Source organism: Geotrypetes seraphini, chromosome 2 (genome assembly GCF_902459505.1).
Source record: "Geotrypetes seraphini chromosome 2, aGeoSer1.1, whole genome shotgun sequence".
In the NCBI taxonomy this organism is placed as follows: domain Eukaryota; kingdom Metazoa; phylum Chordata; class Amphibia; order Gymnophiona; family Dermophiidae; genus Geotrypetes; species Geotrypetes seraphini.
The window spans coordinates 436,850,532-436,867,025 of NC_047085.1; the positions used below are offsets into that span (position 1 = coordinate 436,850,532).

General features: G+C 40.1%; 1 protein-coding gene across 1 annotated transcript; it reads left to right on the top strand.

The window, feature by feature from the left end:
- The first annotated feature begins 657 nt into the window (after positions 1 to 657).
- On the top strand, positions 658 to 16,076 carry LOC117354230 (polycomb complex protein BMI-1-like). The gene is given in 14 exon segments (XM_033931328.1): positions 658 to 1,156; positions 2,537 to 2,648; positions 2,756 to 2,819; positions 2,914 to 2,948; positions 3,532 to 3,591; positions 11,336 to 11,469; positions 11,833 to 11,929; positions 12,600 to 12,655; positions 12,759 to 12,809; positions 13,293 to 13,401; positions 13,568 to 13,613; positions 14,330 to 14,428; positions 14,692 to 14,772; positions 14,867 to 16,076. Coding segments are annotated over 14 exon segments (1,761 nt in total). The 5' UTR covers positions 658 to 669; the 3' UTR covers positions 15,197 to 16,076.
- Positions 16,077 to 16,494: the final 418 nt, after the last annotated feature.

The following is a 16,494-nucleotide window of genomic DNA, read 5'->3' on the forward strand; positions in this document are numbered from 1 at the left end:
ATACTAAAGCCAAAGATAGTTTTGAATCCGACTTTATCTTTAATTAATTGCCTGGTGTCCCTTCATCCATTTCTTGATTTAAGGCTAACTCCAATATAGCAGAAGCAGGTAACGATTCCTTCTGTGTTATACTCTTATAAGTATGCTAAGGCTCAGCAAGTATGAAAGTCCTACAGATAGGCTTTAAAACCCAGCTTTTGGACTTTTAAGAAAATGCAGTTGGAAGATCAAACTTTACCTTCTGTAAAGTTGCAGTAAAGCAGTCCAACCGAAATAAATTATAGGGACAGTTATATTTTAAGTGATTTTAAATTTAAATAATTACGTTTCCCATAAACGTTTAAAAGTTTTGTTGGGTCATTGAATCATAACTTTAGTTTATGGGCCAGATTTTTTTTTTAGTCTGATTTGTTACCGGGGGTGTTCTAATCTAAGACACTATGGTTTGACTGAAACAAGAATGGTTATATGTAGTTGTGGTGACAAGTTTATCTTGGGAGAAAATTGGCTAGAGGCTACATTCTCAATGCAGCATACAGGATAAATATATGGCTGTAGTTACATAATTGAATGTATTAACTACACAGCCTCGCAATCTATACAGAGTGGATCAATAGATTGGAAAGGAGGATTGATGTCCACACCCTGGCCCCCAAATCAGCGCCTCTGATGATGAGAATCCAGGCGATCATTGATGAACTACCGATTCAGAAAGGGAGAGAAAAAACCCGAAAATCTAAGGAAATAAAATTAAAGAATGCGGTTTCTGAGGAGAAAGACCAGGAAAGCGTTCCTGTTGGCGCTTATCGTGGTCAGGAAGGGGGCGATCAACTCACTGGGCGGATTTGGGGGAGAGGGGGGGGATGCAGAGCGCTCTCTCTCCCCTCCCCCCTCCCTTCCCCTCTGGAAGCCCGCGCGCGCTGCGCACTGCTAGGGGAAGCCGCAGCTCGCGGCGATCAGCTGAGGCGCATCACGTGCTCCGTGTCGAAGGTCAGCTGCAGCACAATGGAACTGTCTGAGTCGGTGCGCTCTGGCTTACAGCTCCTGGCCGATCGCGGTCGCTTCCAACGCGAAGCTTTCGCTGCCCTAGTTCGGGGGGTTTTCCAGAGCTTGGTCGACTCGCAGGCCGCCGCTACCACCACAACTACCAGCCTGGGTAAGCAAGGCAGAGCCGGAAGCTGGAGAAAGAATCAGATTAGCGCCCGCTTTCGCTAAGGCTGAGGCTCTCTGCTGCTAGCCCATCCCCGCAGATCGTTTCCTCTTTTCTCTCCCCTCCCCCTCCAGTTTAAGTGGCTGCCGCCAGCCCGCCACCGGGGCTCTGGTGGCGAGAGAAAGCGCTTTTGAGAACCGTGGCCTAAAAGTGGAGGATCGGCGCTTTTGACAGCTCCTAGCGGCCCTGGCTATTGTTCTTCCTGTTTCTGAAAAGGGGGAGGGAGAGTCTTTCCGTGCCTATCGTAGCAGGGCTGCTGCACTTGGCACCTGGGGTCTCTTGGTCCACTCCGGGACTGCCTCACTTCCATCTGCAGCCCCGCTTTCAACCTACGGCGCTCTGGCATTATTTTGCTTTGTTTGGACTTGTTGTACAGTGTCCATACAGCCAACTGTGGGCTGGTCTGGGGATTGATAAATCATTATTAACTTGGTGGAAGGGGCCCCAGAAAATCGTGACGCTATGAATTAAATCATTATTTAAGGGTTGCTACATTGCTGTTGACAGGATACCACAGGAAGTGAAACTAAGAGCTTTAATTTTGGGCGTTCTCTAATCCAGAACATATAGGCCCCTTTTATAAAGCCGCGGTAGCGATTCTCCCGCGAGGATTGCACGGAAGCCCGTTCATTCTATGCATTTGTCGCGGGAGAATCGCTACCGCGGCTTTGTGAAAAGGGCAAACTGATCAAGATTCTGACCCGATTTGAGCTCGGAAAAAAAAGCCTCCAGTTGTTTGGGGTTTGTTGTTGTTTGTATTATTATTTTATTAAGGGCCAAATGCGTTGCTATTTTATGTCTTTCCGTATTTTATGTCTATGAGAAAAATACGTTTGGCCCTAAGTTAAAGGCTAGAAACATTCTATATCCTTGATTGCCCGTTCTAGTACAATGGCTACATGAAGTACACACCTGGTATAAAGATATTATCTTTAATTACTATACATTAGACTCGGCAAACCTTTTAAAAGTGCACCTGGAAAAAGACTTAAAATCCCAATTAAACTCTAGACGTTCATACCAAATTTGTGACTGCAATACAGTATGTAGTTCCTGTTAGTGACCAATAATCTCATTAGCAATATTGCCTAAAAATCAGTTTTACTGAAAAATGGACTAGAAATCAGGAGCCCTGAACAACATAACTTATTTTTTTCCTGTGTCCGTCTATATTTGCATTATCTTCAAAATAGCCAATGAGATAACTTTGGGATCAAAAGGAAAGAGAGAAATTATACAAAGTTTGCATTAGAGATTGATGTATCTACAAAGTAGGCTTAAACACATTGATACAAAATACTACCAATAATGTGTCCTTTTATTTAGATCACCCAGAGCTGAAAGGTATTGAGATGACAGTATTAAAACACTGTCATACAGCAACTGCTACTTGTATTCTGGAAGCCATAAAGCAAAATGCAGACATGTCAACAATAAGGTATATTTTTCTTTAACAAACATGCTGTGTTTCTCAGTGGTATCCTGACTTCTGATGCAAGCAGTAATTGACATGCAGTCACTAATAAAATTCTATTCTTCTCCTAGTTCCTATCTTGAAGATTGTAAGTTTGACAAAGAAAGGATAGAACATTTTTGCACAGAATATCAGGTTTTCAGTCTTTTTATTCATCAACTGCTATAATTACTGTTGACAATATTTGTAAATAAAAAGCTGGAAGATATGTATTTTTCCTTTTTTACAGAAATACAAGGAAACTTTGGAAATATTGCTGGGGAGGTATGGCATGCTTCCCATCTTTTTTTTAAAGTAACAATAGGGCATCTTAAAATAACTTCAGTTTGAAAATAGAAAATGATGGAAGGAGGGTATTGAAGAATTTCCATTTTCAAAATGCTTTCTGTGAACAGAATCACAGCTTGCTTCCCCTTTCCTTTATTATGCATCACTTATTCTCAATGTTTATAAAGATGAAAAATAATTCAAAATAAAAATGTGCTTAGTTTCTGGACAGTCATACAAGCACTTATAAGATTTAAATATAGAAATTAATAAGTACCTGTTATCTTTCAGCATAGGCAGAAGTCCTCTTCACATAACTGATGTGTCCTGGCGTTTGGAATATCAGATAAAGGTAGTTTAGAGTAGAACAAACTATTTTTATTTTAAACTTTAACTTTTTGATTCTCAAAATTAACATGCTTTCTCCTTATTTTAGACCAATCAGCTTCATAAAACTCATCGACCTGCTTATCTGGTGAACTTTAATGTAGAGGTATAGCATGTTGGCTATTAACATTTGGCTATTAACATTTTGTTTGCATTTTACAAAATATTTAATCAACTTGTATTTTTGTTTCAGAAGAATGATTTGAAATCACATCCAGATGTTAGCTTTAGTTGTTCTATGGAGCAATTGCAGGTACTTATTTTCAATAGGGCATTTCTGTGTTTCCAAGTCTGTGGAGCAGAGAAAGGAATTCAAAGAAAGCCAAGAAGAGTCTGGCCAAGATAGGGAAATGTGTAAACTATGTTGTAAGAAAACAAAACAAGATTGCTTTTTTTTATAAAAATCTACCTTAAAATTGTTGATAGTGAAGGAATGTGTTTGTATGAAACAAGCCTTAATGTATATGATTTATCCAACATTTATTGTGTCTATAATGCAGGTACATTGTGAGGTCTTTTGAATACTAAATACCAGGCTTTCCCTGTTTTAAATATGTGAGCTGTAGGAAGCAAGTTTTGTTTAATTAATACACAAATTTACAAATTAGTACAGAGATTCACATTTTTCAGAAGGTGGTCACTTGACTTTATATGCTAAAGACAGAATTGTTCTTTAATACAAGAAATGCAATACTGTAGAAAACAAATAAAGATTTTTCAATTATAAAACTAAGAAAATAAAAAGGAAAATGCTCTTTCACATTATTCATACAATTGGAAAATCGAGCATTGTCACATATAATGTCCCTATATGATCATGTGCAGTTTCACAATTTCTTATTCAGTAATTCATTCTGCAGCTGACTGGAGGATTCTGTAAGTATCTTAGGGACAAGGTTCATTGAAACAATGTGACAAATAGCAGTGTAAGCTCATTTGAAGGGGTCTGTTCTCAATATATTTCTGAATATGACAAGTTGAAAAAACTAGATATACCAGGGGGTGCTGAAAAGAATGACTGGATTTTATTCAATCAATGATCTGAATGACAAAACAGAACTTGGTTTCTGCAAACTGGCACTTAAAATAAAATAACACTCTTTTCAACTACAGTGACAAAATAATGTTCAGAATTCAGGAAGTTGGTCCATTGGGCTGAGAACTTTTCGGTACCCCCTTGTAGAAACTTCTTGCTTTCTATCAGATCAAACACCAAAGGCCAGTTATTGGTCATGGAATGCTGCTTTATATTTATATATAAATATATTTGAATACAGACCACTCAATTAATGTATAATTAACACTTTTTTTTTAACCTTACTTCACCTTTTAGGACTTGGTAGGGAAACTCAAAGATGCAGCAAAAAGCCTAGAACGAGCAGCTCAAATGTGAATGGAAGAAGTTTCCAGTTGCTTGCTGTTGGGATTTTCTACAAAAGGACATGCTGTTCATTGTTACTTTTGCATTTGAATATATATACACGAAAAAATAAACATTTGGAAAGAGACTCTGTCTTGGTTTTATTATTGTTACCTCTGATTAAGGTAATTTGGCATTACTTGCTTCCTCTCGAGTTTACCGAGGACTAGTGCATGGAAAAAAACAATTTTGTTCTGAGTTTATTACTTTTTCTTAAAATCTAAATAAATGTGATCATCCTATGCCTATTTTATGATCATTTTTACTGTATCCGTACCAAATAAAGAAAAGAGTTCCTACTTTCAAAGAATCTCTCAAAAAAGGTAGATCCTTCTCCAAACCTTCTTGACATTGCATTTGTCGATATTTTCATTACAATATTAATTTTCCAGTTTCAGAGACAAAGGCTGTACGGTATTAAATTTAAAATTAACCAATCGGAAATTGATTTTATGAAAGAGGCAGCAAGAGCATTGTGTTTGTGTGTGTGTGTAAAATAAAGATCTCTCCAGTTAAAACGAATAGGGAAGGTCACTGCCCTCTTCTCCTGTAGCTTTTCATTATCAAATGGAAGCACCGAAAAGAATTAAAGGGAAAATTAGCTGCTTTAAGCGAAACAGTGCATCCCCAGCCCCTTTACTCCTTGGATCGATACAGTTTAAGAACCATTCACTGAACTCCTCTAATTGTGCTCATGAAAGAAAACCACCATGTTTTGCCCAAAACTTTAACACACAGCAATTCTATTGCCTTTCCCTTCCTCAGAAATGCGTTGACACTTTCATTATAAGTCTACATTGAAGGGAAGACATCCGAATGACTAGGCTTCCTTTGCTGCCCCCCCCCCCCTACAAATCTGAAAATGTATTTGTCTGCAGAACTGGGAAAATGGCGATTAAAAAAAAATTCTCTCCTGTCCATTATCTGTTATAAGATAAAATATAAAAGTTACAAATTGTAAAAACTGCAAAGATTGGGAACTGGAAGACCCACGGGTGTGAACAATCTTGCGCTCAGTCTTGATTCCTAATACCCTCTCACATATCCCACAGCTGTAATTTGCACTGGTCAGATCCTGACCCGGCCGAAGACACAAGTCCTGAAGCTGTTGCAAGAACCTCGAGGCACTACAGCTTTGTAGAGGTCGCCCGCATGATACTTTTGCAGTGATTTTGTTTATATATATATATATACATGTGTGTGTGTATATATATATATTAAATGGCTCATCTGAATATGTAGGCACCCGTTTATTAAAAATGAAATATTTTAGAAGATAGGAGAAATCTCTAACCAGTGATACAAAAAGAGCGAGTTGTAGCAGACACCCTATAAATAGATTTAAATCCAGCGAACGATCTCTGCCTACAAAATTCACACCGCACTCTACGTTTAATGTACGCAGCTAGCTGGCGAGACCTCGACAGAAGATCAAACCCGCGATAGCATGTCGCCTCCTCGTCGCGGTGTGCACGCGCGTGGACAATCTGCCATTCTTGCGACTGTGACGGAGGCGAAGGGGCAGCGCGAGGGGGGCTCGACGGAGTTACACCGACACTAATTCCCTGGCCGCCCTTAAGGAATGAGACCACGTGACGGCACGGGGCGGGCGAACTCTGAGCCATTTTGGGGACGGTGTCAGTTTCCACTCTGCCTTCAGCGGTGCATTTTTTTGGTCTTTTATTTTTGTTGTTGTTGTTTTGGCGTCTCTCCTTCCCGAACTATGAAATAATCGCCGGAGAAATAGAAGGCTAACGAACCTCCTGAGATCGCAAGAGAAACGGGAAGCGGCGGATCGATGCCAAGTCCCCGGTCCGGAGAGAGGTCTGGGCGCTGCGCTGCGCAGTGACTGCACCCCCCCCCACCCCCACCCCGCATCTCCTCCCCCCTCCCTCTCTCTCCCGCGCGCGCGCGCGCGCGCACACACACACACACATATACACACATTCGCGCGCCTGCGTGCGGAGAGAGGGGCGCGCGGGGGCCTCCGGAACAGGCGGCGGCCACGGCAGAGGGGGTAAAGCGGCACCCTCGGGCTACCCGGAGCTCGGTGCAGCCGCTCTTAGGCTCAGTGCAATTGACAGCGTCTGCAGTTCATTTCAAGATGGCCGCTTGGCTCACATTCATTTTGTGCTGAGCGACTTTTAACTTTCATTGTGTGCTGTTGCTGCGGCCGGCGCTCGCCTCGCCTGGTCGCGGGTAGGTATGGGGCTGGGGCCCGCACACGCGAGCGAGCGGGCGGGAGTAGAAGGAGGGAGAGGGCACGCTGACAAGCGGCTGGTGGGGGAGCGGGAGGTAAAGCTGCGGATGGGGCTCTGAGCCGCCGCTTCTCTTCCATCCCCTCCTGCAGTTTTCGTTGGTGGGGGTGGTACTCTTCCCCCCCCCCGGGGGCAGTACACAGGACTCCAGCAACCAAGGGATGCATGCGGGGAGTCCCGGTTTCCAGGGTAGGGGGTAGGGAGGGGGTAACTGCCAGCCTGCGGCCAAAGGTTAGCAACTTATTTGGGAGGCCACTTGTGGGAAATGTGTAAAAGGGGGTGAGGTGGCGCTCTGGCAGTTGTATGTGAGGAATCTTTTTTTTTTCCCCTTAAACACTTGGGGCCCCTAAATCCGAAGTGTTTTACTCTACCTGTCGGCAACGAAAAGTTGAATTTTTTAAAATGGATCATATCAACTACTCGGTGTCCTTAAAATCTGGTAGTTGTGGGTTCCCAACCGCTGCTTGTCTAGATAAAGACGGCGCATTTATTGTTTGTCTGTGTGTGATAGTTTTTCTCCTTATTGGACTAATGTGCATTTAGGGTATGCAAAATATGATGTGTGTTTTTCCAGGGCCGGGGGCTGGATCCAGTTCTGGTTAAAACCTTACGTTCTAACTCATCTCCCTGGCACGCAATAAATTGATTATACATGTTTATATAATCACTGGCTGGCCTTGACAATAATGCAATTTAGAACCTTCTTAGTGATTGTGATCTAAACAAGTTCAGGTAGACGGATAGGTAGACAGAAATACACTTCCAGCCAAATTATTTAGTGTACGCTTGATAGTCAGTCTACAATGAACAGAAACAACCCCTTCTCATTTTAATTTATCCTTAATGATTAGTATAGTTTATACTAGTCAAGTGATATTTTCAAAAGTAGATAATCCTAAACCTTTTCTTCTTTTTTAAAAAATAGCATTACAAACCAGAGACGTAAAATAAGTCATGCGACTTGTGGAAACTTAATGCTATCAAGACAGTTCTCCTGAGGGACTTTAATCTAGTAATTTTGAATCCTTTAGTGTTTGAATATGTTCATATTTTCTTCTGTAGAGGCATACTAGTTAATTGGTAGCCAGCTTAAATGACTGCCAGTTTATGCTGAGACAAACAGATAAAGTATCTTTCATAAGTTGGAAGACATAAGTTGGCTGGAGCCCACAACAATATTGGTACATCTTTAACAGTTAAGCTAAGGCTTAACACACCCACAAAACTTGCTTCTGCTTCTCTTCATTTTGACATAACCAGTGACAGACAGGCCTTTTAAGAAAACGCCTGTCATATATAATTGGCATGTTTCACATTCAGTATTTGCCGTTAGATTTTGTCAGGTATGCATATTTTTCCTAGGCTGGACTATTATGTTTTGGAATTTCGGATTATTTGGGGTGTAAAGCCATGTCTCGATGACATACAAGCCACAGGGTTTACTGAGTTATTTTGCTCATGTGCAATAAAACACACATTCAGGTAAATACTACTGGCCTCTACTAGGGTAGGTTAAGAAAGTAGTTTTACCCAACCAACTGTATTGATTTTTATGGCGAAAATTTTGGATAATTGCAATTCATAGGGTGATAACGTTTACATAATCAGGAAAGGCAGATGCTCACTGCATCCTTTCTTAGATTTGACTTATTGTACTACTGTAACATCTTCAGTAACTAGTGTTTATCAATTCTGCTTGTAGTTTTACCAAAGGAACAATGTTCTCGGAATCCATAAGAGCTAGAAAGTATTTTTCTAGGAGACTGTTATACTTTGAAATCAGAAAACAATGAGATTTGTGTATTACACCGTGCCAGACTGAGCCTTAGGGAAAGCACTACGGGAATACATTCCTTCCCGACTTCCTCTCTTAACATTTTGTTGTTAACGATTAGAAATACTCATGTACTTTTCTTTTTGTTTACATTCGTTCGTGGATTATTAGTAGGGGATAATCCCACTTCAAAAATCTGTTATGTGGTGCTTTGGAACAATCTTTGTAGGGTTTGCTTAATCCGTCCGAAATTCGAGTTTTGGAGCAACCCCAATGTCGCCCTCTGTTTATATTGCCTAGTACTCTGTTGGAACAACTATGAGGGAGGGAAAGCTGAGGAACTTTGGATGTTCATCGGGTCTGACAGGAAAATAAATGATTCCGGGAGGATTAATGGAGACTAGAGGCTACTTCTCCTAAAACTAAGACATATAATAATCGTTCTGTATAGTATTCTCTGAGCACTCGCTTCAGCGCTAACCGGAACAGCACTTGCAGGATAAAGCTTGGAAAGATCGGGCTGCAGTTAGACAATCAAATAAATTTGTCCCATTTGTCAATCAGTGACCCTCACCGGTTCGTTTTCTCCCTTCTTCTTCGTGCCCTGGGCTGCGAGAACAAATACTCTTCGCTTTGCTGGCTAGTGTGGTAAAATGTTGATTTCAAAGACTCAGTGGAGATGGTCCCGGCTCACCTTTGAAAAGCGTTTTCCCTCTGGCACTGCGCTCACACTTTGTCGTCTTCCGCTGAAGTAACGCCGCTTGCAAAACTAGTCCTCGTATCCTTCGCCGCACCTTCTAGAACAGCCGAACCACGCTGACTAGAAAGCGTTGAAAATAATATACAAAAACCTCCTTCCAAACGTGCACGCGATTGTTTAAAAGATTGGCTGGTAGTGCACCGGGTGTTCGGCAAACTGTTTAATGTGGTTAGAGGATGCAGCTTCTTTTTTTTCCTCCGGAAAGGTCATTGAGATTTGGAAAAGAAAATGACCGGGTGTGTGTGGAGCAATAAAAGAAGTTGTTTCAGAATACAAGAGGGAAAGACATTTGTAATAAATAAAAGAAAAGAAAGATTATTCCTCTTCACTGCTCAACCCCCCCCCTCTCAAAATTCCCAAAATAAACAAACGCCTCCCCCCCCAATCCAAAGCGGACGCGAAGAGGCGGTGGCGAGCAGCACGTGGGACGCGAGGCAATTCGGGCAGCTGCTGGTTCTCCGTTTGTGACGTTACGGCGCGTGGGTCGTGGCTTTAGCCGGCGAGAAAAAGCTGCCGCGCTTTTTTCCCAAGACCAGCGCCTGTCATCCTCAGAGCCCGTCCCCCTCCATGAACGCACGTGCCCGATTCCCCGCCATCTAGCGATGGGCAGAACTTTCCCAAATCTGGTCACACGGCGGCCCACGTTGCCGTTTCCCCGTCCAGTTCTTACTCTTTTGTCACGTCTTCCTTCCGTCTTGTGTTTCTCCATTTCCTCTTTTTTTTTTTTTTTTTTTTTTGTCGTTGTCTATTCTCTATCCCGGTCCGTTTTCTTTCCCTCTTTCATTGCGTCTTCACGCTCTCTTTTCTTGTCTGCTCCCCCTTTCCCTCGCACCTCTTTGTCCCAATTTTTTTTTTCTTTTTTTTTTTTTTTTTTGTGCCTCTCTCTCTCTCCTTCTGCCTTACTCGCAATTGCGAGCTATCTCTTCCCCTCGCATACTCTGCTCCATTCCCGGCTCTGGCAGGATGCCAAGTGTAAGTGTAAGTTTCCATAGCAACCGCGGGAATTGCTCTGCTCGGGCACCAGCAAACGTCAATTTGCTGTTTTCATCAATAAAATAGTCTGTTAGAAGGGCATCTTCCTGTCCCTCTAAGGGCTGGCTCTAAGGGTTCGCTCTGCTCTAAATTATCTCATCTTAAAAAAAAACCTCCCCGTCCTTCTCTCCCGAGAAACTGAGCCGGTGACTCTTTTGTATCGCCGACGACCGCAAGCTGGGGCCCTGGGGGAGAGGGGGAAACCCCGAAACTTGCGCGTTAATACAGGAGGTGCGTTGTCTCCTTCACCGAACCACCGATAAGGTAGCCCGGGGGGGGGGGGAGAGAAGGCGAACGAAATGGAATGAAAAAATGTCACAAATAACAGTCGAGCTAAAACAAAGCAGCAGCAGCAACAAAAATGCTAGATGGTTCGCTGCGGGGAGGGCACTAGCCTAAATGAAGGAGGGAGAGGGTCGGTACCTGACGTCCCCAGGCATGAGCCAGGGCTCGGTTCCCCTCCCCCAGTCCCGGCCCGAGGGCTCAGCTGGCTGTCCAGACGTTCTGGGATTGCAATGGAAACTCACTTTAGCCCTTCCTGCGCGGTGGCAAAGGGTTCTTGCTCTTTGCTATCTTTAGGTTCCAGCAATTTACCGATTGCGGGGAATTAAATTTGCTGATTAATATTTTTAGAACATATTCAGACTGCAACTGTAAATGTTCCAAGTGTGTCTTGGGGAAGAACAAGGGTACTGATTTATATTTTGAATATCTCGATTTGTAAGTGCCTGCTTATTCTCCTTCTTTTTTTAGAATCGCCTTTTTTAAAGCAAAAATGCATCGGACAACCAGAATCAAAATAACGGAGCTAAATCCTCATTTAATGTGTGTGCTATGCGGTGGATATTTCATTGATGCAACAACCATAATAGAGTGTCTACATTCCTGTAAGTATTGAAGCTTTTTCCTTTCCTTATCATTCCCCCTCTTTTAGGCAGTCTTTTAATACTAACAACAGGGAAATCATGGGTAGGTGTGAATTATCTTAATGGCCACAGGTTTTACAAATTCTTCTTCCCTGCATTTTTGTGCTATTAGACAATGGATCTGCCTAGTTCTAATAAAAGAATGTGTTCTTTATTTTCATTGGATCCTGCTTTTTATGTTAATTGTTAAATCTGATTTGCTCTGTTGTTTCTACTTTATATAATAGCCATATAATCTAAGACTTGTTTTCTCCAATAATCATAAAACTACTATTGCTTTACTTCCCTAACTACAATATATATTTATATATTTTTTAATTGCAGTTTGTAAAACCTGCATCGTTCGTTACTTGGAGACAAATAAATACTGTCCTATATGTGATGTCCAAGTTCACAAAACCAGACCATTGCTCAATATAAGGTAGGCAGAGACTGACAGTTTATTTGCTGGTTTATTGCCAGAATATTATGGAATAAAGTGGTTTGTGACCTATATGATGCTAAAATATCCAGTTAGTTAATACTTGGCAGTCTCTGAGTTTTGATGTTTGTTCCAGGTTGGAGATTATAAGGAAATACAAAAAACTCTGTCAATAGCTATTATTTTTTTATGGTAGAGAGGCATTTTGCTTTCTCATCCACCGACTTGTTGCCATTAATTTTTCATTAAAGCTATGGACAAACTTTAATCTGGAAACTTAGGGAGATTGTCTTAACATCTGATTGCTTTCTTGCTATTTTCATACTTTTTGTTTATTTTTCATTTGTTGAGTACTTGTGCCTGTAACTGAATTTTGCTATGATTTAATTTTGATAACAAATACTTCTGTAAATATATAATGTGACCTGATTTTTTTGTTTTGTTTTTATTTGACCACAACCATGTAATTGTGTGATAAATTCCATTAACCTTCCGGATTAGTCTGCTCTTTTAAAGTAATTTGAAGCTTAGGCTGTATTTTTGTAGTAGGATGTCCATTATGAATTTGTTTGTTTACAAGGTTAGACCAAAGATAGTACTTTATTAACCAAAGAAGAAATCTAACCTTAATATTTTGAGATTATGACTCTGTGTATGTTCTTGGTTTCAGGGCAGATAAAACTCTTCAAGACATTGTGTATAAATTAGTGCCTGGCCTTTTTAAAAGTAAGCAACTACCCCAATACTATGAAATCATTATCTGTTATATTACAGCTTTATAGGATTAGGATTACTACAATTGTCAATTTTTTTTTGTTTGCTTGTTTAGATGAAATGAAACGAAGAAGAGATTTTTATGCAGCTCATCCTTCTGCTGATGGTAAATGCTTCAATTTTTATCAGCTCAGAAACTGTGGTACATTTTGTATTGTGATTATTCTTCTAGAGGTCCTTTTACTAAGGCGCACTAGCTGTTATAGCAAGTGCTAAATTGGCTAGCGCACCTTAGTAACTGGACCCCGTAGTCCCTTAAATAAAGTTTAATTTTGCATCTCAAATTTGAAATAAACACTAAGAAGCCCTTTTACTAAAGATTAGCACATCCTACATACTAAGAAGCCTATTTTATATATATGGGCTTCTTATCATTTAGTGCACACTACTTCCCTTAGTGTGTGCTAAGCTTTAGTAGAAGGTTCCCTATATATAGAGGTTGGTGACCAATAAAACAAAGCTTAATTTTTGTGGTGATTTACTAAGTAACCATGCTTCTATTAGATGATTTTACTGTGGGATACAATTCATGTTTTTGTTGACTTGCAGTTTCATGTGTTGTAAATTTATCAACATTTTTTTTCTGCAGTTGCTAATGGTTCTAACGAAGACAGGGGTGAAGTTGCAGATGAAGACAAAAGAATTATAACAGATGATGAGATCATAAGCTTATCCATAGAATTTTTTGACCAAACTAGGCAAGTTTTGTGGAAACTCTATTTATTGGGATTTATTAACCTCCTTTATGAAAAGAGTCACCCAAGGCGGTGTGCAGCAGGTGTTCTATTACTTACGTAGATATCTGATTCTTAATTATGCACTTATTTTAATTACTCCATTTGTTTGTTTTTGTTTTTTTTTTAGACTGGATCGGAAAGGAAACAAAGAAAAAGAAAAATCAAAGGAAGAGGTATATGATCCCTTTATTTTCGACCCAAGTGTAAAGAAATATATGTAAATATTTCTTTTATTCCTTACATGTTAAAAAACAGAGTCCTGTTATTCTCAAAATTTCCCTTCAAATGGAGAATAATGGTACTATGTAACAACTTTTAAATCTGGTTGTTAGAGGACCAAAGGTTTTAACTTATCAATTTTGTCCTTAACCATTGAGTAGTCCTAACTTGCACTGGATAGCTATACATCACAGCAGAGGAAAAAAAATCTGAAATGCTATCCCTGTAAGATTAAGGGCTCCTTTTACGAAGCTGCGTTAGTGGTTTAACGCACGCTGATTTGCCAGCTGCGCTAGCCGCTACCGCCTCCTCTTGAGCAGGCGATAGTTTTTTGGCTAGCGCGGGCTTAGCGCACACTAAAAAGGTGTGTGCAATAAAACTGCTAAAGCGGCTTCGTAAAAGGAGCCCTAAGTAGCAATTCTTGTGCTTGGAATATATATTTTATACTTATATTGAAAATAGTTCCCCTACAATGTAATGTGTGGGTTTTTTAAATAAGGATAAATTCACATGGCAGAATAGTTGTACATTTTAATTTCTCGTTTGAAATTCAGTGATATTTTTTCCATGAAAAGCCTTCATTGGATTCTACAGTATGTTTACCATCAGATAAATTACCTATATAACATATAGTTTTTGGTATGGTCTAATGTTCAAAATGTCCTTTTAGGTGAATGACAAAAGATACTTACGCTGCCCAGCAGCCATGACTGTAATGCATCTAAGAAAGTTTCTCAGGAGTAAAATGGATATACCCAATATTTTTCAGGTAATTCTGTCATCCTACTTCACTGTATGTGCCTTTCATTCTTTCACACATTCTAATACTGTGGTTATGCATGTTTATTGCTTCTTTTGTTGTTGTTAAATATTTATAAAGTTGGTTAGTATGAACAGAATATAAAGTTGTGTCGTACATATTGAAAAAGGGTGCTCAGTTTTGAGCAGTGAAATCCTGTTTCACAATAAGCTTTGTAGATATTGTCATTGGGGAATGATGATTTTTTTTTTTAATGATATTGGTGTTAACAGATTGATGTAATGTATGAAGAGGAACCCCTAAAAGACTACTATACATTAATGGATATCGCCTATATATATACATGGAGAAGGGTAAATATCTTTCAGATCAAGTGCTTCCCCATGTTCTAGGTTCCTAAAACATGAGTAGTTTTAACAATACAGTTTCACTTTTTTTGCATTGCAGAATGGACCTCTTCCTCTTAAGTACCGCGTCCGACAGACAGTCAAAAGAATGAAAATGAGTCATCAGGTCGATGGGTTAAATAACATTAGTGGGGAACTGGAAAGTGACTCTAGCAGTGAAAAGGCTGGCAGCCCAGCAGGCCTACCATCCACCTCGTCTTGTTTGCCAAGCCCCAGCACGCCAGTGCAGTCCCCCCACCCTCAGTTCCCGCACATCTCCAGCACCATGAATGGAACCAGCGCTAATGCCAATAATACTCACCAGTCCTCCTTCGGCAATCGCTCAAGAAAAGGCTCTCTAAACGGCTCCTCAGCCACTTCTTCTGGCTGAGAGCTCTCTGAACTAAAGAATACACAAACCAACCCTGATTTATAGATCTCTTCATGCCATTACAGCTTTATAGATGCTAATACATGTGACTGTTGTCTAAATCGCTTACTTTGTAGTGAAACCCGAACTTGGCTATGAAAGAAGGATTTGAATATCTATCTATCTATATATATATCTATATATATCTATATAGTATATATATAATATGTATATGGGAAATTCGCATATAGAATTGATTTCCATTGATTGGGAAGAAACATGACATTTTTAAGTGCATGGAGTGGGAGGAACGGAAAGATGCAGAATGGTTTCCACCCCCCCCTGCCAGCTGGACCCAAGAGCCTGTTGTGGTGGATTTGTTTGGGAAGTAGCTTGTTAATCCAGACTAACTCCTAATTGGACTGTCTTGTCATTCTGTTTTGTGAACTCGTAGAAAACAGAAGTGCTTTTTCATCTTGGAGCTCATGGAAAGAAGAGAAGATGCATAGAAACTGCGTTCTATGTAGCCACTTCACTGTGAATAGCGATTTCTCGCGTGTTAGTCATTCTGGTTGTTCTGGGTTTTTTAAGTTGGGTGTTTTGTTTTTTTTTAATTTTTTTTGCATTCTTTCTCTATTGCTACTCTGAACTGATCAAAAAGTAAACTCTTCGGTTTTACAATCTTCTATTCTTAAAAGCGGGTATTGCCGTTTATTTTACTGACACGTTTAAATGATTCGCTTTTGTAAGAATCAGATGGCATTATGCTTGTTGTACACAATGCCATATTGGTATATGACTTAACAGGAAACAGTATTGTATGATATATTTATAAATACTATAAAATATTGTTTCATGCACTCAAATATGGTTGTTTTAAAAATAAAGATCCCAGCCTATAGTGGTCCCTCAATTTTTTTTTTATATAGGTGGCATATAGTAGAGTGGGCTTATTACACAAGAATTGACGGCCACAGAAAATACTGTCCCAAGAATTTATATTGTGGGGGATGATATTTTAGTATGTTGTAAAGAGGGACCCACTGGATTGTGGCAAATTGTGCATGTTAGAACTCTGCAGATGCAGCAGCTAAACATTGAGTTTAGGTTCCATTTGCTATGCCTCAATAGACTGTAGCACACTGTACATACAAAGCAATTATGCCATCCTTAAAATGATTTATTTTAAATGGATTACAGTTTTATCTTTGAAAATCTATGGCATTCCTTATTGAAATAATGCTGTTGGGAAACAATTTACCTATTTCATTGTGATGGATGATACCAGACAAGTACCATTGTTGTATTTTTGTTGCCTA